A 19,968-nucleotide genomic window follows, 5' to 3' on the forward strand; every position below is an offset into this window, starting at 1 on the left:
CCACAGTTACTTTGAAAAGTAGTACTCTTGACTTCACTTAACTTAAATAATTGTTTGCATATTGTAATGGCAGTAACATCATGAATGAACATTTTATGAATATTGAACCGGCATTAGAGCAGCAAGGATTGGTTTTATGAAACAAATGAGCACAGTCCTCAAGTATGAGCGGCGTGATGACGAAGGGAGGGGGCGGGGCCAGCAAGCAGCGAGACATTTCTCCACTAAACACTCTCAAGAGAGACTCCGCTCACATTTCAGCACAGACTGAGTTAGCAGGACCTCCGTGAAATCGAGAACTCGTCTTGTTTATTCACACCTTTTCACCGTCACCGGGCGGGACCTGCTCGTTTAATGTGGTCGTGCCATGCTGTTTGACGTATTCTTGAAAGTAGACAACACTTGTTAACACAGAGTGTACAACGAACCTTTATGTTGCCATCTTTTGCTGAGATGAAGTCGAAATAATGCTTGTATTTCCAGCTGGAAAATGCGTATCTCTCCCCCTCCATTGTTTACGTTTCTGCCGGTATAGCGACTACACGCGACCGTCCGTGAAGGTGTCGGCTAACATACGTCATCCCCGAGACGCACGAAGAAAGCAGATTTTTTTTACTGACAAAAATAGTAACGCACCGTGTATTTGGATAAGTAACTTTAATCTGACTACTGGTTTGGCAATAGTAGTGCGTTAGACTACTCGTTACTGATCGTTCTATCGCGGAGTCTCCGCACGCCGGGCGGAGTAATACAAACAAACTAGTGCGAGCGGAGTAAAACAAACAAACTAGTGCGGACGTTTAAGAACCGAAAAAAAGGATCGCAATTCCAACAGCTTCTTAACGGTTCCGGAACCGGAGGTTAGGAACCGGTTCCTATTTGGAACCGGATCTCGATGCCCAACCCTACTCCTCCTACGTCCCCTGTGCCAAGCCCAACTACTGTTGCCTCGGGGCTCTCAGACACTTGCCACGCTCATAGACTCTGGTTCCGATGTGAAAATTATGGAGGACGACCTAGCACTACAGCTGGGGGTCCACCGAGTTCTCCTGCCCTGTCCGGTTCCCGTCAAGGACTTGAAGACCGTCACCCACCAGACAGTACCCATCCGCATGCTTCTCTGCAACCACCATGAGATGGTCCAGTTCCTCATCCTGGAGTCTCCTCGCTATCCGCTCCCGCTGTGGTTCCCCTGGCTCCGTCGTCATAACCAGCGGCGGCACCAGAAAATTATTATTGCGGGGGCAATGAGGAGGTCTGATTGTTTATAGGAGGTGCTAGTGAATTCTGACACCAAAAAAGAATACTATAATAGATATAGATTTACTGTTCCCGTGCTTATACACTACATATTGTCGAATGCATGTTACTAAATATTTATCATAAAACAAACAAGCATATTTAACTACTTGAAATTAATCAACAAGTGCCAAACAACAAGCACAAAAAACAATACAAATCATAGCCACCACAGAACATCTGTGGATTTACAAGAGTGTAACTGTGAGAATTGTAGCACAGTGTATAGTTGTGTAATACAGTATACTCTTACCACTGTCTCTTAACTCACAAAATCTTTTCTCTCTCTCCTTCTGTTCTCCTCTCCTTCACTCTCCACTCCTGTCTTTCTCATCTCTTCCTCCCTTCTTCTCCTCCTCACTCACTCTCCACTCCGGTCTTCTTCTCCTCTAAACTCCTCCTCATTCACTCTCCACTCCTGTCTTCCTCTCCTCTTCCTCCCTTCTTCTATCTTCTATATTGTTTAGCTAACACAGAACAACAGATATCTTTTTTGCTCACATCCTTTGTTTCATCCACCATTAAAGCAAAGTGCTCTGCCAGTTTAACCTCATTGCTCACTTGTTCCCTCACCATGCTGGCCATAACATCAATCAGCTCATTTTGGATATCATGATGCACGTATTTGGCATTCCCATGTCTACTGGATACTTTCTTTGAGACAGTGCTGCCAAACTTTCCCAGCAGATTTAACAGTTCAAGAAAATTACCTCTGTTGGTGGACTGTTCATCCTATCCGTATCCTCTCTGTGCAATCGTTTGACAGGCTGTAAACCACAGTGACTCAACTACTGCTCGCATGTACTGCCTGTTTTCTTGCACAATCTTGTCATGTCCAGCATCAAGTTTAGTCAGGATCCTCGAACCACTTTTCACCCTCTCCTTAAACTCACACCAGCCTACCATAGCTAGTTTGTGAGAAGCACTTACATTGTGCTGTGCAAGTTTCTCTGCTCCTTTCCTCCAGTTTCGGAACCCGCCTTAGGTGAAGCTCTTTTCTGTGTGACCCCGGGCATGGTGGAAAAAATGTCGACAGGCATAGCAAAAAGCCGCATCAACTGACAGTGAGTATTCCAGCCACGAGTACTGTTTGAACCACAAGTGGCTAAAACTCCTCAATGTTAGTTGGGATCCAAATGTCCGATGCGGGTATGTCTTAAGTTGAGGCTGCCTCGGTCCCTCTGCTGGGTCTTGACTTAATTCCACAGGGCCACCAGGATTCCCGCCACCCGCCATCGCAGTTACAGCGATCGGCGAAGCGCTCCCTTCACTCCCCGCTTCTTGCTCCACATTTTCGGGAATGTTACCACCAGTCTCCGTGTCATGTGTTAAAGACGTTGCCACCACTGATGCCACCGGCGCCTCACCTATTACTGCCCCTTCTTCATCCTTGCTTTCATCCTCATTCTCCAGGTCTGTTTTCACTCTGTCCTGCGTCCATAAATCACCACCGTCACCACCATCGTCCACTCTCATTCGCTTTGTGGCTATTACAAACCGGTCCATTTCGCAATTGCTAAGTTGCTAACTAGCCGTTATGCATCAACCACCGCCATTCATCAATGTGAATGTCAAATTCAGCCTGCCGTCTGCGTGCAAACCAGCCAATCAAATCGCACGACACAGGAAAAAAAAAACAATCACCATAGGTATAGATGATTGATTGTTAATGTCTCAGTGTCTTCATTTTTTCTATATTTGTTATAGTTTTTAATCCATAAATATTTCGAGGGGAGGGGGGCAAGAGGGGGGGCACAGCCTTTGACAGGACGACCCTGCTTACCCCCCGTGCGCCGTCATTGGTCATAACCCCTACCTCGACTGGACCACTGGGGCCATCCTAGGTTGGAGCTCCTCCTGTCATCGGGTCTGCCTGAAACAAGCCGCCGCACCCAAGCCAACCCCCTTATCCAGTTCTGCATCCGAAGTGTTGGAGGTCCCTGTGGAATACCTGGATTTCAGGGAGTTGTTCAGCAAGCCAAGACTACATCTCTTCCCCCGCATAGACCTTGCGACTGCGGCATTGATCTCCAACGGAGCTCTGCTCCGCCAAGAGGCCACCTGTATTCCCTGGCCGCCCCTGAAAGAGAGACGATGGACAATTATATAAACAACTCTCTGGCAGTAGGCATCATACGCCCCTCATTGTCTCCAGCGGGAGCTGGGTTCTTCTTTGTGTTCAAGAAGGATAAGACACTTCACCCGTGCATTGACTATCTGGGGCTGAACAGCATTACGATGAAGAATCGCTACCCTCTGCCTCTCTCAGCCGAGGATACAACACGGTGGCGGCCCCCCTCACGGCCCTCACTTCCTCAAATGTGCCCTTCCGTTGGGTGTTGGCTGCCCAGGACGCCTTCCGGGCCATTAAGACACGTTCACCTCGGCCCCCATTCTGGCCATGCCTCTGATGTGGGAGTCTGGGGTGTTTTATCCCAGAGGGTCGCCACCGACCAGAAGCTACACCCCTGTGCTTTTTTTCTCCAGGCAGTTGACTCCGGCCGAGAGAAATGATGACATTGGCAACAGAGAGCTTCTCGCAGTAAAGTTGGCCTTGGAGGAGTGGCGACACTGGCTTGAGGGAACGATGCTGCCATATCTGGTATGGACGGACCACAACAACCTCAAGTACATCCAGTCCGCCTGAGACATCCACGTCCGCGACCACTCGTGTTCTCAGGAACATAAAACTACCTGAGCAGTCTCAGATACACCATTTACTAAAAAATAATAAAGAACACAAAAACTGAATTGTTCCAGGCTGCGCTGATTATTCGTTTTCTCCTTTTTATTTTAATTTCAACATAACAATGTAGAGTCCAGTAACTGTTTTTTGTAAATTATTGCAATTATTACTGCTCAATATGTAACGATGATTTCTGGTTCGCATCATTGAAGTAAAGTAGTAAGTATGATTTGTGCGGAGCTTCCTGGTACTACTTGCCTCTTTCCACTCATGTGGCGCTTTTACCCAAGTGCCCCTGTTTGTAAATACCGTTCCATGTTTTTGCACTTGTTGCGAACGGATTGCGCCTCAAGTGGGCACGAATGTGTTAGTAAATCTAGTCCAGAGTCATCTGGTTTTGACAAACAGCTAATGAATCAACATTCATCACCTATCTCTCTCTCTCTCTCTCTCTCTCTCTCTCTCTCTCTCTCTCTCTCTCTCTCTCTCTCTCCATCTCTCTCATCCCTCCCCCTTCTCCTCTTCAATGATCCGACCAACCTGCATCCGCGCTGTTAGTAGCCCGAGCTGCCCGAGCTGCCCGAGCAGGCTTCCCCAGCTGTTCCGCTCCACCTAAGTGAGTCTGCGCAATGGACCCTCGTCAAGTGTAGGAAACCAATAGCGCGTCTGCACTGGCGCCACACACACACAAACGCAGACAGACAGACAGACAGACAGACAGACAGGCAGTTGGATCGGACGGGATGAAGCGCGAGCACACGGACCGTTTCCTCCAGTAAACAAGCGGAGAAGGAGCCTGGAAATCGAAGTGGAGGGGGGGATTTCGGGGACACGGCCATGGCGACGGGAGGAGGAGGTGTGAGGCGGAGGAGGAAAGCGGGGCTCCCCGGATTCTGCTGGAAAACCTGCTACTTTCCCATTTTGTTCTGGGTCGTCTCCGTCTGCGGGGAGGAGAAGACGCTGATCGTGGAGGTAGGCGGCGGAGAGTCCAAACACAAACACGAGCCGTTTCCGCTGCATCCTCCTGGATGTACAGGAATGAGCACGTATGTCTGCTTCGCTCCCATCATTCCGTGTCCGAACGCACGCGGGTCGGAGCCGGGAGTCGCGCGCGCTCCTCCTCGGGATGTTTCCATGCGCGTTTTCACCCTCTCATCCCTAAAGTGACCCCCTTCCCGTGAAGAGATATCGGGGATAAAACATTCACGAGTTCTGCTACTGAATGAATGAACGCGCATCAGGCAGCAGCGCTGAATGCGCGCGGACCCGTCGCTCTGGTTTTGTTGTCTTTCCACCTGCCGTCCTATGAATTTCATCATTACTAACAAAGGAGGCGTAATTGCTCGTCGGGTTTAATTGTTTCCCGTTGGTTTCGGGGCCGCAGAGCGCCTCTGAGTAATGTGTCCCTCCGCTGGTTTTGGGGGGCTCGTGGCAAACATGAGAAGCTGCCTTCGAGCACGTCGTAAGGTTGAGTGGCAGGCTCATTATTCTACTTCTTAACGTCTCGCGCGCATAAAAACTGGACAGGGAGGAACATGACTAACGCGCACGTGCATGTGGTTGTCTCTGAAACGAGCTGTTCAACCCACGCTGTCAACAAATAGATACCAGCATGCAGAGAGCTTTAAAGTGAGCCTGGATGCTGCTTCCATGCGCGCTGAACAAAGATCCCCTCATCCTTCACCGAGTCCAAATATAGCCGGCCTCCATAATTCATGGAGATGACAGGGAGTTGGAGGAGTGAAGAAGAGGTGCAGACACATGTTTGGTTTAATCACGTTGCACATGAAGGCCAGTCCCCTGCTGTCACACAAAAGGCAGCTGTCAAGACACAAGTTCTTTGTTGATGTTGAGTGCACAATTAAATGTGTTTTTGACGATGATGCGAGCGATGCCGTTTGTCATCACCTTTTGTTTGTAAAAAATTGGGTCATGCATCATCTGATGCTTGCAGGAGTCTTCCAGCTCTGTTGGCGACGGTGTTTTATTTTGTGTGGCTGCTGACAAAGGAAGCGCCTGGCTGCGCTGAGCGTGGCTGCTAACAGCGGCGTACAAAGGATGAGATGTTTTCCCTGAGAAAACCTAATCCTCTCTGGTGTTTTCCCGCCGTGCTAATGTGGCCTCGCTCTAATGTACTGCGCAGGGGTTTTTTGTTTTTACAACAAATCAAGGTTTTCTTTATGAAAAAAAGTGCGTAAAGTAAATATTTCAGCTAATGGATGATTTCACTGGTGTAGAAAACAAACAGGGTGATTATGTCTTGACTATTTGTGTGGAAGAAGATTTTTTTTTGTCTGACCAACAGTTCAAACCCCAGAGATTTAAGTTTACTGTCACATAAACACACAAAAAAAAACAGGAAATCCTCACAATTTGGAAGCTGAAACGAGAGAACGGGGAGAGAAAAATCAATTTGATTGAACGACTAATCGTTTGCTTTGCTTGCATGCCGGTGATCCTCAAGCCACATTTCCTTCAGCACACAAAGATAAAGTCAACATGGCATCGTTGGTTGCACGTCTGTTGTAAGTTTTGACCAATCTGTCAGTTGATCTGTCAGTTGGATGTTTTCTGCAGACGTTCCTGCGTGCAAAGTGGAATAAATGCTTGCTTGTTTTTTAAAATATTTTTTATGTTAAAATGACATAAAAGTAGTTCCCCTTTCTGTCTCTTTCGAATAATTTATATCATGTGATGTTTTTTTTTAAAGAAGCTTGTCCACAGCCAACCAATCAAAAGGCTCAGATTTTCACAGCATCAAGAATCCTTTGTGTGCACCGTGTGGCCACATGGACTGCAGAGATGGTGTTTACAAGACCATGTAAACACCATCTCTGCAGTCCATGTGGCCACACAAAGGGTCAGTGTGACAATAAAGACCTAAAATCTCAAATATTAATTCTGGATCTTTTTAGACACGAAGGCCATGTCCACACGTATCAAAACCGTCTTCCCGGTTCTCCTTGGCGTGGTGTCAATAAAATCTGCGTCCTAATGAATCCATTGTAAACGGCTCAGCACGCTTTAGTAACGCTGTAGTAACGCTGTAGTACATATTCCAGGCCTATATGTGGCGCTGTTTCTGCTCCAAATACACCAAAGATGGAGAAGAAGAGATGGAGCATGCACCTAAAGCTGTATACAAACATAGAAGATAGGAGAAGAAAGGATGGAGGTGGGGTGATGACATCATCGTAAGCGTATTTGCTGTAGACACGTACATGAACGTTTTCACCCTGGGACCTGGTCTCAACAAAGTGTGTTTACAGGCACCAAAAACGCCACGGCCGGCGCAGTCATGCAAGACTTCTGCTTTTACACACAAAACAACGTTGCCATGTGGACAGGCCCTAAACGCTTCCCCATATTTTAAAATGGGAGGCTTTAATAGGTGAAGGTTTGGAGTACAGGTGGTCTGACTGGATGCATCAGCATCAACACATACTGCCTTTCTGAACTTGCTGAGATGTTTTTACTGACGGCTGTGGTGCAGATAAGGTCGTGACTTCTTTAGGGGACATCTCGCTGTTCATTCATCATTCGGTGAACACGTTAAATGCTCTCAATGAGCTGATGTCACGAGGTGTGGAGCTCAAAGACGTTTTCTGGGAGTGCACTTCTGTTGTTAGGTTGGTGATAGTGGTTCTTAAAAACAACATTGCTCTTTACACACTACTACTTTATTCACATACTTCCATCGTGTATCAGCTACTTTAGAAGTAACCTGCAGTGGTGGACGGGGGATCTCAACTGCCAGACCCTGGCAACTGAACTGCATTGTGAAGTTAATTTCCATGGAAACGTATTTTGTCATGGACTACATTTGTTCTTGACGTATCACAAATTGATTTCAGTGGAAGTCTGTTTTGAACCTAAACAGACAGCTGTTCATGTCCCGTTTGAACCAAGTAGTTTTCTTGTGTTTTGTTTCAAGTCATTTTAAGTGAAACCATGATGTTTTCTACTAAACGTAGCCAAAGTAGTTTCGTAGCATCTTTTTGTTTGATTTTGTTCATTAACCGTGTTTCATAGCGTTTGAAATTGGAAACTGTAAATACATGTCCCCCGAAACGTGATTGAAATGGTTGATGATTGTATATGATTTAAGGAGACGGGGTCACAACAGGAGTTGTGGTGTCACACTTGGTATCAGCAGCAGTCCTGGTGTTGACTCAAGGCCGCCACACAGTGGGGGGGCGTGGCCAACATACAACACAAATACAAATACCCCTCATTTGTATCTAAACTGTTCATACTGGCAGCTATGCAAATATGTGAAAGCTGAAAAACCTTTCCGATAAAAGCAGCGTCTGGCAGGCAGAGGACCAAAAACCAGGGTCCTGTAGACCCAGACCAGGGTCTGGCAGATACTCTTTTCTCCATACTTTGTGTGAATTAAAACCTCATACCCTAATTAATAGACCACCTACGTTTCTACTAAGTACTAGAGCTCATTTCTTTACTCGATGTAAAATAGTTTAGAATGTAAACATGAAATGACAGTTGATAATGTCAACAGTCAGAGGGATTAGGTCACTGTAAAACACTCATTCTGCCACCGACCACCCCACCAAACTAATTCCTCACTTTACAGTTTCTCTGTAAATATTCCTCATCAGTGTCTTTTGTAAATCCTCATGAACCACTCTTCACATCGGCATAAATTAGATCCACCACACGGCACTGATTTAAAACAAAAAGCTGGTTAATGACCGGTGGATAACAAGCAATCTAGCATATAAAAGGCTATTCTTTTAAACAGAGTTTTGTTCAGTGATCACTCCACATGAAACGCATCATTACATCACTTCCTGTAAACTTCACAGAGAACAACGAGGATGTGATTTAACTGATTATTCTCGGGTCTAGCGCAGATAAAAATCTGTCAACACATTAGTGTGACGTTCACTACCGGCACTCACCTGTCTGTCCTCTGCTCACCTCTGTGTGTGTGTGTGTGTGGGGGGGGGGGGGGGGGCTGGATGAATATATAGAAAACACGTCCATAGGTTTGATCACATGTTGGAATGTTGGTCTTGTTTCTCTGCTTCTACAACAAAGCACGACCATGAAGCAACAACATTTGGAACAGTTTTCCTCAAAACGTCGTCTTAGACTTGGACTCGATTTAGCTGGTCTTGGCTACAGCTCTACCTTGTTGTTGAATGACATCATGAGAAAAAACTGTCAGTGGTTCATTATCACCACGCCGAACCGTGAAACGCCACACGTCCGCCCGACCGCCGCCACAAATGTGCTACGTTGGGCTCCTCGGCTCTGCCGTCGCCGCGGGAAGATGCAGCTCAGCAGGCGAAAGCAGGCGCGGTGGAAACACAGAGGGAGAAGAGGCGTTGGGGTCTTTGTCGGACTCACTGCTCTGTGCTCCTTTGTCTGTTTGCCTGTTTACACAACAGGTCAAACCTGCTAATGTTTGTGGTTTTTTGGACAGAATATTTTTGGCTGGCAGGTATGGGACTGTTGTGTGGGCTGGAGCTGCTGGTGAACAGCCTTCATGGTGCAGATCGCCAAACGGTAGATGAAGCCGGCGTGAGTGAAGGTGCTAATGATTAGAAATGATGAATTGATAGGAGGGAGGTGTTCATCGATCGTGGAGTGACTGAGTGGTATTGATGGTGTTTGTTAATGAGGCTAATAAGAAGCATCTGGGATTTACGAATGTTCCTGTGATGCTGTTCTGTGTTTCCGAGAACAAGGGCTGGGGCCAAAGAAAATTGATTGTTTAATTTTAAATTGCTTGGGGCGATTCACTATTTTAATAGTTTTTTTCTTTTCTTTTCTGCAACCACTACAGCTGGTTTATCCGTGTGTTTTCTGCTGGAAAGGGGGTTAAAGAGGACCTGTTCTGCTTCCTGCTTCTATTTCAGCTTCCTACTGGAACATGTTTACATGCTTTGATTCATTTTCCCATCAGGCTGTGCTGAGCAGCTCTTCTCAGCCTCTTCTTATGCCAATGTGTTACTTGGTGGCATCACCTTTTTATTGGTAATACTAAATATTAGATACACGAAAATATGTAATATAATGTAATGATAAATTAGTGACAGTGTCTAACTCGCTATCATGGGGAAGATTGTTTTTCACTAAAAAGGATGTTCACAGAAAAAAAGACGTCTTATCTGTATGTTTTTGATGCCAAAGGAGTTTTTTAGCATATTCTGAAAATGATCCATAAAATATTGTGAAAAAATAATTTTGTGCAGGATGATCTTAACATTAAAATGTTGGTCCTATGCCCAGCTCTGAATGGGAATTTCCATACTCCTATTGTATGTCTATGATCCCATGACTCTCTGTCCATCAAAAGACCTGAAACCCCGATGTGGCTCTCCAGAAGAGTCACTCCTCCGATGACTACGTCTCTATCCGATGTCATAGAAGACTGAGGTACAGGAGGGATGGCTAGATTTGGTGGGATTTGATACAAAGCCTGTATTTGATCTTTTTTCCCACCACACTTCCTGTCAGCAGACTTTTCCTGACTGCTGAGCTTTTCAGGGACAAAGACACCTTCTCAAAATGGCTGCACGTTCTTGGTGGTGATGGCAGTGCTGCTGGGTGATGATGATGATGATGATGGAGATGACAGCGGTGCAGCAGTTGATGGGTTTTCTCACATGAAAGTGTGTTTCCAAACCTCTCTGGGCTTTTTTTTTCTCTCTCCCTGTCTGTTTTTCTCCTCCCTCCCAAGAGGAGAGGCGCTGGGGGAGAATGGCTCCCTGGGGTGTTATAAACACCACATTACACCCGAGAAATGGGCTAAATGAGCGTGCGGCGGCGGCGGCGCTCATCAGTGTACACTGCGTAGGTGTGCGTGAATGTGCGGCTGTTACTAGAAGTCTTAAGCTTTGTCCCGATCTGCCGACTGAAGCGGACACACACTTGTTCCTGTTCTGGGGTTTTTTGGCGATTGCCACCAGCTGCGTGTTCACAACGTTTTTGATCGACAGCCTCACCGTTTTGCAGCCCTCCCTCCCTCTCTCTCTCTTTTCATCCGTCCGAGGATGTTTTCTTCCTTCACTTCCCTCCTCTCCAGCTTTGTCTTCCTCGCCCACACTCGGTGCAAGCTGCAGCTGCAAATAAGCGGGGTTGTCATTGTGCATTTGATGAGGCTATTGTGCTGTTTGTTTGTATGCAGGGAGCCGGGGACAAACTACACGTGAAGCTCAGTTTGAAGTTCTTCGAAGGAGGAGGGACACGTTGGATGCTCACCTCGGCTGAACTCGGTTAACTACCGTTTGGAATAAGCGACGTACTTAAGCAAACTGCTCGCATGAAAATTCATGACATGCATCAGCGTCCGTCGTGTCACTCCATTCTGGCTAATGCAAGTCAAAGGCCAATACCAGCCCCTTCTGTGTTTCAAAAAGGAGCAGGTCAGGCAGGCAAACAACACGGAAGGAACGAGCAGAATCCGAAAACCGCAACACAGAATCTGGGAAAATGATGACTAGAAATATAAGCTGGAGAGAAATGCACTTGAAGGAAACAAAGACAATCTGGCAAGGAGCTGGGAAACCAGGGGAGACTATGTAGGGGAAGGCTTGATGGGAAACAGAGGCAGGTGATCGTGGGGGAAGATGACACGAGGCAGGAAACGACAAGACAAGTTAGAACTACAAAATAAAATGAAACAAGTAATGCTATTTGTTTTTTTGTCTAAACTAACTATAGTTTTGGAGCGTGTTTTGTTTTGTAAGTTAACAACGTGTTTCAAACTGAGAGCGGTCCGTCTCGAGAACTTTTTTTCCCCCTGGAAAGGTAATTGAGAGTGTAGTTTAGTTGCATAGTGATTGGATCGTTTTTAGGAGACAGAGTTGCACTATGATCCAATCTGAACTGCACATTTTGACAAAACATAAACAATGAAGCTAAAATGAATTGGAAGCTTTGAGAGGCTGCAACTGGCTGTGTTTCTGTTTTTATTGCCAGAATAGATTTCTGTTATTGAAAAGAAACCAGAATTAGTGCGGTGAAACTCACTGGCAAATAACAGTGCATAAATTAGTGCAATACTGCGTTTTGCATGCCACTTGTTCGACATTAACTTGCCAAGTCACTTTCAGCCCTGTTTTTTTTTAATGTCACTGGTTTCAACATCAGCCTTAAGAAAGGCCATAAAAAGGCTGAGAAGTTGTATATCACTGCAGCAGCAGACTGGACGAGGCAGAGGAGGGAGACACCGAACGGCTGAAGAGAGGGAGAGAGGAGCTGAAGGAAAAGCAAAAGGGAAGTACATATATATGTGCAGGGAAAATGGTGCACAGGGACATTGACATGCAAAGCAGCAGAGACTATGAAGGTAAAGATAGAGATGAACTAGACATGAGGAAACGAGGGAGAGTGGACAGCAGGGAGGAGATACGTTTGTCCACACCCTGCAGGGTGGATTAAATCCAACACCATGCTCACTCCCTCTGATGTGTTTATGACATGCATACCCATAACCCACCAGACTGCTCGCGGTTATTCTGATGCATTAAAGTTATGCACAATTTATTTTTTAGGTTTTCGATGGTTTAATGCATTAATGTATTTTGAAGGGGCTAGTTAACATCGTTGCATCCCCTTTAAATGTTAATGTTAAGAGTGCAGCTCCCTCGTACTGCTATGAGGTTTGACATTGTGAACTGAGTGACAATCAGCAGTTATATAGTCTACTGATTCCTGTACATGGGTGACATTCAGCACAACTCGAATAGTGGTCTCGTGGTTGGAAGTCCCCATCTGCCTCCCCACCCTCAGCCATAAGCAGCAGGGCTTCACCATATTGCAACAAAACTGACATTGCAATATTTATATTTTCTTCCTGCAATATAAACATACTGTGACAAATGTATTCATAACCTCACTGGTTGTAGAGAAACACCCACCCATGTTAACTAGACGGGTCAGGTGAGTTCAGGCTCCGCCCACTCTGGACATCGTGCCCTGTTCCTCCCTCAGAGAGAGAGAGAGGGTCAAGAGAGTACTGAGGAAGGTGAGGGCTGCTGGAAAGCTCACACTCAGATCCACGAGACCCCTTCAACCCGGGTCTCAGCAAGACCACCTGATATAGCCCGTCTACGGGGAGAGGTCCTCCCTGTCCTTTCCACCATAAGTCCCGAATTCCACGGCAAATAGGCCTATGTAGGCCTACAGGCCAAATAGGCCTAGATGAGGAGAGATTAGGCTGTAAATTGGCTTTTGTTTTTGTCACGTTTGGACAGTTTAAATAAACTAAATGTATGAATTGTGACCGGAGAACATAGGACCCTTTTTGGGAAAAACGGGGAACATAGGGACGACCCCTTCAATACGAGGTCCCCTGCTCTGGCTGTTGGGATCGTCACGTGTCTAATGTGTGTGGCCACCACAACAATGGATCTCAGTTGACTTTTAATTGGCATTATTTTAGTGCCGAGTGACACTGGAAAAAAATCGTGTCCCTGTACAGAAAACCAGTCATGATTATTTCACAAACTGCCGTGAGACTGTGTCGGATATTTTAGCCCTTTGTTTCCAGGCGCAGCAAGTTGAAGTGACTTGGTTCATGGTTTAAAGAAAAGTCACAGCTTCAAACTCTGCATGGAACTACTTCACTGGCGTTTGAAGCTGCCAACAAAGAGGTTTCTTTATCAGGGTTCATTGGGTCTGTCTCACAAGTGGAGACGATAAACTCTGATTGTCTTTGTGGGGTGTTAAGAGCTCATTGTCTTACATAATCACAAACAGAAACGGCCACGAACTGAACGGCATTGTGCAGGACGTAAAGTACCCTGCGGGTCACTTTTAATACTCGCCAGAAAGTATAAGGCAGCGTAGTGCGTTCTCGCAGGGGCGTCTAGCAGTTGGTCGCTGCTAGACGCGCGGCGGAGACTCACAAAGCGAGACGCTAAGCAGGACGGACATGCGAGTGCAGCTCTAATTAAAAATGGATATCAGGCAGGGCTCTGTCTGTGGGGGGGGGGGGGGGGGCGTGGATTACGTTTGATCACTGGCGGTGCAGGAAGAGGAAACAGTTTCGCACTGAGCTGTAAATTTAATTATGCTATGTGCCTGCAGCGAGATCAGCTTATCCTGGTGTAGCGCCGCTATGCTCATTACTAATCATACAGTTATTGGATTGTTTGTCGGTATTATTTTTGAAGGATTTGAAATGAAAACATTGAAAAGCACCAAAGGGCAGCTCCGTGGTTAGCGTGTTGTCTCCTGTCAGAAAGGCTTCAGCTGCAGTGTTGCCATATCTGCGTTCATGGGTTTCCTCCACCGTCATTGGAAACTTTCAAGTAGCACAGACCAAACTGGTGAAAGTATATATACAGTATATATCAATTCGTGGCACATTTATTTGTGAATCAACATGAAAGAGACATTTGTTCCATTGTAAATCCAAAGATATTGAACATTGAAGAGATGACAGATGTCTCTGAGTACATCCCATGCCCTGCCATCCATCTTCCAGGCCTCCTCTTCTTCTTCTGCTCCATCCATCTGCCAAATCTCCATAGATCTGTCAATGAATCTGTTCATCCGTCTGTCACTGATTGCTCCGCACCAAACGTATGCTTCATAACTGTCGTCGCAATCGTCCCACAGTTTTACCTCGAGGTAATGGTGTGTACTTTACAGGAGGTCGCCTGTCAATCCAACGGCTACAGTAATTGTTAGATTTCTTTATTATTATTATTATTATATTATTATCTCTGCAGAAAAACAGTAAACTAGGATTAAAAACAGCAGATTAGAAATGAGCAGAGTAAAATTGTGCATTGAAAAGGAAGTGAAGATGATGTACAGCTGGTGGAAAGTTCAAATCACCCCATGAAGCCAATGATCCCAAACAAAACCAAATATGTAAAGAACAGATAAACCAAGTGAGGAATGTTTGAATTCTTGATCCCAGTACGAATCTCTAAATGAAAGTCACTTTTATGTCTTGACACAATAAGTGTGCCGAAGCGTCTGTGGTGGAGAGACAAGCTGCCACTTTATATCACAACACAATGAACGCTGACACGTCGTAGAAAGACCTGGCATCCTCGCTCGCTGTTTAGTCGACAAATAGTGAATGCATTGATCGTAAATCCCAGCGGCTGTGAAGGCAGCGCGGTGGGAAGTAGGCAGCAGGAGGTTACTGCTGACGATGGCGCCGAGGTTTGACAGGCGTTATGAGCCCTGCAGACGGACGTGAACCTGAGTGGGCTTTTGAATTATTGAATGTGTTTTTTTTAATCAAGACGGTTGCATTTAGATGAAATGACTGACTATAGTGACATGTCATTTAAATGAAATGAGTTTCACAGAAATTCCAAATGGCACACATGGTACCCAAATGGCCAATTTGGAGAGTCCACGTAAACATGGCTGTACTAAAAGCTGTCCACCTTTGCTTCACTTGATTAGCATCCAACTTGGTCATGTTCAGATGTTGTGTTATGGTTTGCTGGAGCTTTTTCGGCTGCAACTGCATCATTCCAAAGGGATATTCATTGTTGTGTTTGATGTTCATTTGAAGCCCAAACGCACCGAAAGTGTCGTACACTACGCATGATGAGGCGATTAAAATGAAAACGTCAGACAGTTTGCAGCGTGATGGCCGTATGGTGTGCTCTCTGCAGGACACTCTCTGACGCTGGACTCACGCTGTTAAGGGGTTTCTCTAATGTACAAAATGATTGGTTTTGCTAAAATACTGCTGGTTCTGTGGTGTTTGCATGCCTGCATAGAAGCATCAATTGATTTGTGTCAAATGAGGTGAATTAATGCTCGTATCAGTGTGTTTATGTGCCAAGATTATTCAACAGACTTTATATTTTCAGTTATACTCTATTCATAATGTTCCTGTGTTTACATCTCCGATACTATTTCATAGTATACCACACTCCATCCCCTGCTTTCTGGTCTGGTGGACTCTAAATGGACCATAATGTACTAAATTAACATCATGCTGGATTGAAGAAGACTTGAAACTAGAGATTGAGACCATAAACTCATGTTTTTATTGTTTACTGAGACAATAAATCAAGAGAGGAGTAAGACAATTTTCTCATAGACTTCCATACAGTTATTTTTGTCACCTCCTGATGGTCAGGAGAGAGAATACAAGTGTAAGGCACTTAAGTTTGGCTTCACTTTTCAGAACCGAGGTTGCCGCCTGGTTTTGATTTCCAATCAGATTTCATTTGTTGATCTCCCCACCACAACACTAGACACCAGTGGCGCCGCCAGCCGGAATCCTGTACGCACTGTGCGTACTTTTTTTGAAGGTGGAAAAATTGATGGTGCTGAACTGGGGCCGGATTGGAAGATTCAGCGGGCTAGATATTTAAATTATGCAAATCAGCGGGTGACACCAAACAACGTCTGCCCAAGCAAGTCAGTGCTGGAGAGACGCAGCCGCATTTGAGAGGATGATCGCGCGTGTGTGCGCAATTACGCATAGCATGTGTTGGCCCCTCTCCACTACACAATACAGCTCGGCTCTAGTCTCGTCACCTCTCTGCTGCTGAGCACTGTGGGCCGAGCCGATGCATGTCTCTCTCCCCGGGCCGGGAGAGTTATACCGTACTGTGCGTGTGTGTCCAAGCGTGTGTGTGCGTACGTGGAGTGCTCACAAGCGTGTGCTTGTGATTAGGGCGGGGATGGAGGGCACAAAAAAATATTTGCACCGGGGCCTATCACCATGATATACACTACTGATTTCACTGATACTGAAAACATTAGATTTTGTCTTAAAAAAGTATTTTTCCATTTGTTGTTGCATTTGCCGTTTCTGTGCGTACATTGAAATTGTATCCTGGCGGCGCCGCTGCTAGACACAATACCGAACTGTACTTGATCAGGCTGTTTCATGCTGTAATTGCTGCATCTCGTTGCTGAGCAGGAGATTAGCTCCACGGTGCGATCGCCACCGGATCGCAGTTGAGCAGTCAAAAGGAGTAACGGCTCCTATGTGGAGCCGTCCTCACGACAATGCATGTTTGAGGAGGCGTCTGCCAGCTTCAGCAGCTGTGCATCCATATCGTTGCTGTTACACATTGTTGTGATTCACGCTGCCTCATTTAGTTTAACTTAAAACAAATACAGCAGCAAGTTTGCAAACTTACCTAATGTATGAAGTGTGTGTTTATATTGCGTACTGTACTTGTTTGTTATATTCATAAGTGCATTCCATGTACTTACATCTTCTAAAGCTCTGCCGACACTTCGGTCAGATTCCTGCTTCTTCTCTTACCAACACAGGTAATTACATTTCAAATGGATCGTCTTCTGAGCATCAGTGTGCCTTACATCATCTACATCCAGGCAGTCATTGATCGGTGTGTCTTCCAGCATGTGACCAGTGTGTATGATGAGTGTTATATGACACCACAGACGTGAGGTCATAGCTGGGAGCCCATCAGTCCTTCTAAAGGGTTTCACATTACACAAACCTCTGTGTGTGTCCTTAGAGTTTGCGATTATTTATCCTTCCATGCCTCCATTATCTTTTCCTACTCTCTTTTTTACCATTTCCTACAACTTTAGGACACAAATTCATTTTCTTGGTCACAGATTTAAACGTTAAACACTGCACCCAATCCTCCTCCCTATGTTGACTTCCACTGACTCATTTGAAACTAATTTGTGATACATGAACATAATCCACGACAAAATGTTTCCCTTGAAACGTAATCCACAATGCAGTTGTGTTGTGTAGCACCTGCAGAAAAAAAGGCAGCAAATAGAACTTGAAGAGATGCTACAGTTTTTGCTACAGACACTGATTGCCGATAATCTGTGAGCCATATCGGTTGATGCAGATCATTAGCAGCATGTATCCTTGATCAATCATTAGTTAACCAGGCTGCAGGGGCCAGCAGGCCTAGCAGGGTATTTCAAATGTCCCTCCGTCTAGCAACGGGTCCCAGGTCTTCCTGGGGGACCCCGAAGCATTGACAGGCCAGACTAGAAATATAATCCCTGCAGTGTGTTCTGGGAAAACCTGTAAAGGTAGGCATCCTGACAGAGGATCCCTGTCAGGCTGGGCAAGGAGGGAGGACTCAGATGCAGGGCAGAGGCAGTAAAAACAGGCTTTATTTCTAAATTAAAAAGAGAACAAACAAAAGACCGCTCCACAGGGAGGAAAAACACAGCTAACGGTATACAAACAAAAGAATGCAAAAACACAAACTTAGCTTCACAAGGCTATGGGTCATGGCTGAATCTTGGCATGACAAAAGACGAAACGAACCATATGAACGCCAACCAACATATCGTGCTAGCTAAGTATATGAATTGTCACGTACTGAAAACCAGGCTGTAGCGATCTCTAATTGAGCCGCGGCCGTGCTAACGGTAGCTAACTTGGCTCCATTGACTTGCGTGTTAAGCAGCTAGCGGGCTAGCGGTCGCTGGCTTTGTTTACGAATTTTGCGGCCCATGGTTTGATTTACAAGGTAATTAATGTGACGTACATTATACCATAACTGTTTAAACTAACATCAACCTGTTCTGAGTTTATTAGCGTTACGTCATTGGCAACACAGCAGACTGAAAATAGGCTACGTGTGTACAGACCAGACTGCTACAGTGCTTTGGAAACCTAACATTACACTGTGTATATGTGTGTTGTGTATGAACTATGCAGTTCATTCAGAAGTGTCAGAATGCTACAGTAATGCTGGGAAAATCATGCTGTTATCATCATGCACACAATTTCTGTGACTATTGTGGATTCCCAATGAAGACAAAGATATTACTCCTTCCCTCTCTTCTACTTTCAGAGCCCACTCAGCTATTAAGGACAGGGTCTGTATGAGTGCTGGAAATCCTTGGAAATGCTTCAATTGCAGTGATAAGTTGTTGGATTTAGAATAAAGTGCTGGAAAGTGTTTGAAATTGTAGTTGCATTATTTTTATGTATTATAGCTTAATCAGTGACACAATTAGATACAATTTTTTCCATCCTAATTTGTGTCCCTTTATGTAGAAGGCTCTCACCAAACATAATCGCCAAACACTTTTGCTACACCTTAAATGTTCTTAAATGACTCCAATTTGTTTCAAGTAATGCACTGACATTTTAGATTAAGTGTAATGAACATCTTGAGTAACAATATCTAGCAGAAGCGGAGCTGAGACATTGTCAATCCAAGTCAAATCCACCTCTGAGGTGGGATCCAAATGATCCTGAAATTTTGGTATCAAGCTGATCCAGATCTCTGCCTTACGTATTGAAATACCCAAATCCAGCCCTTTATCTGGATTCAAGGGAGGATTGGATTACCAAAGCTGAATCCTGATCTTCAGGATCGGGATTCTCTGGATCTGTGTTGAAATACCCAGTTTTCAGATCAGATCACGATTAAATCCAATCCGACCAGGATAATCCAGTCGGATCACTTTTGAAATACTGGGCCCGGGTCACCTATTAGGATTTAGTTTGAGTTTTTTGGTCTGTTCGTCCAATGGTTTTTAACACAGACGATATCTGTGCATTTGCAACCTGTTTTCACTGCTGAGGCATCAAAGAATGCAGAAATTCCCAGAATCCTAAATGACGTCTTCCTATGTTTTTTTAGTTCCAGTCAACTGTGTACAAAGTATATAGAACAGGGAACATTTGAAAAAAAAAAATTTCTCCTCAGTTATAAAAGAAAGAAGATCCTCCGCCCTCAGGCTCCGGGGTTTATAAACCCCTCGGGACAAGTCTCCAAACTGCATTATCATCAAGCTAAAAACGAGGCTGTTGTTCCAAGACAGGATTCGACAGCGACAACATGTTTGGCAGATGCTTTTATCGGGCGGCATGACTGCATACACTTTGAAGCTTGGATTGCCCCAGTGGGAATTGAACCCTTAGCCCTCACTGTATTAGTGCTCTGTTACTACATTTCATCGTCAGCAATCCTACAGTCACCGCTCAATGTGCTTTTAGTATCAGATGTGAAAACTTCTCCAGCTCATGACTCATGTATTCATCAGCACCAACATCATTTTCA

The 19,968-nt window shown here is 45.3% G+C and overlaps 1 protein-coding gene across 1 annotated transcript in view; it reads left to right on the forward strand.

Moving 5' to 3' along the window:
- Window positions 1-4,822: 4,822 nt before the first annotated feature.
- Window positions 4,823-19,968, forward strand: part of mmp24 (matrix metallopeptidase 24) — a gene marked incomplete at its 5' end in the record, with an annotated part of 65,465 nt that continues 50,319 nt past the window's right edge. The window contains one exon of the mRNA XM_084025676.1: window positions 4,823-4,957. Within this exon, the coding sequence (XP_083881802.1) occupies window positions 4,823-4,957 (135 nt within the window). The remainder of the gene's footprint in view (window positions 4,958-19,968) is intronic.

The sequence above is a fragment of the Eutrigla gurnardus genome, assembly GCF_963514095.1.
Source record: "Eutrigla gurnardus genome assembly, chromosome: 2".
In the NCBI taxonomy this organism is placed as follows: domain Eukaryota; kingdom Metazoa; phylum Chordata; class Actinopteri; order Perciformes; family Triglidae; genus Eutrigla; species Eutrigla gurnardus.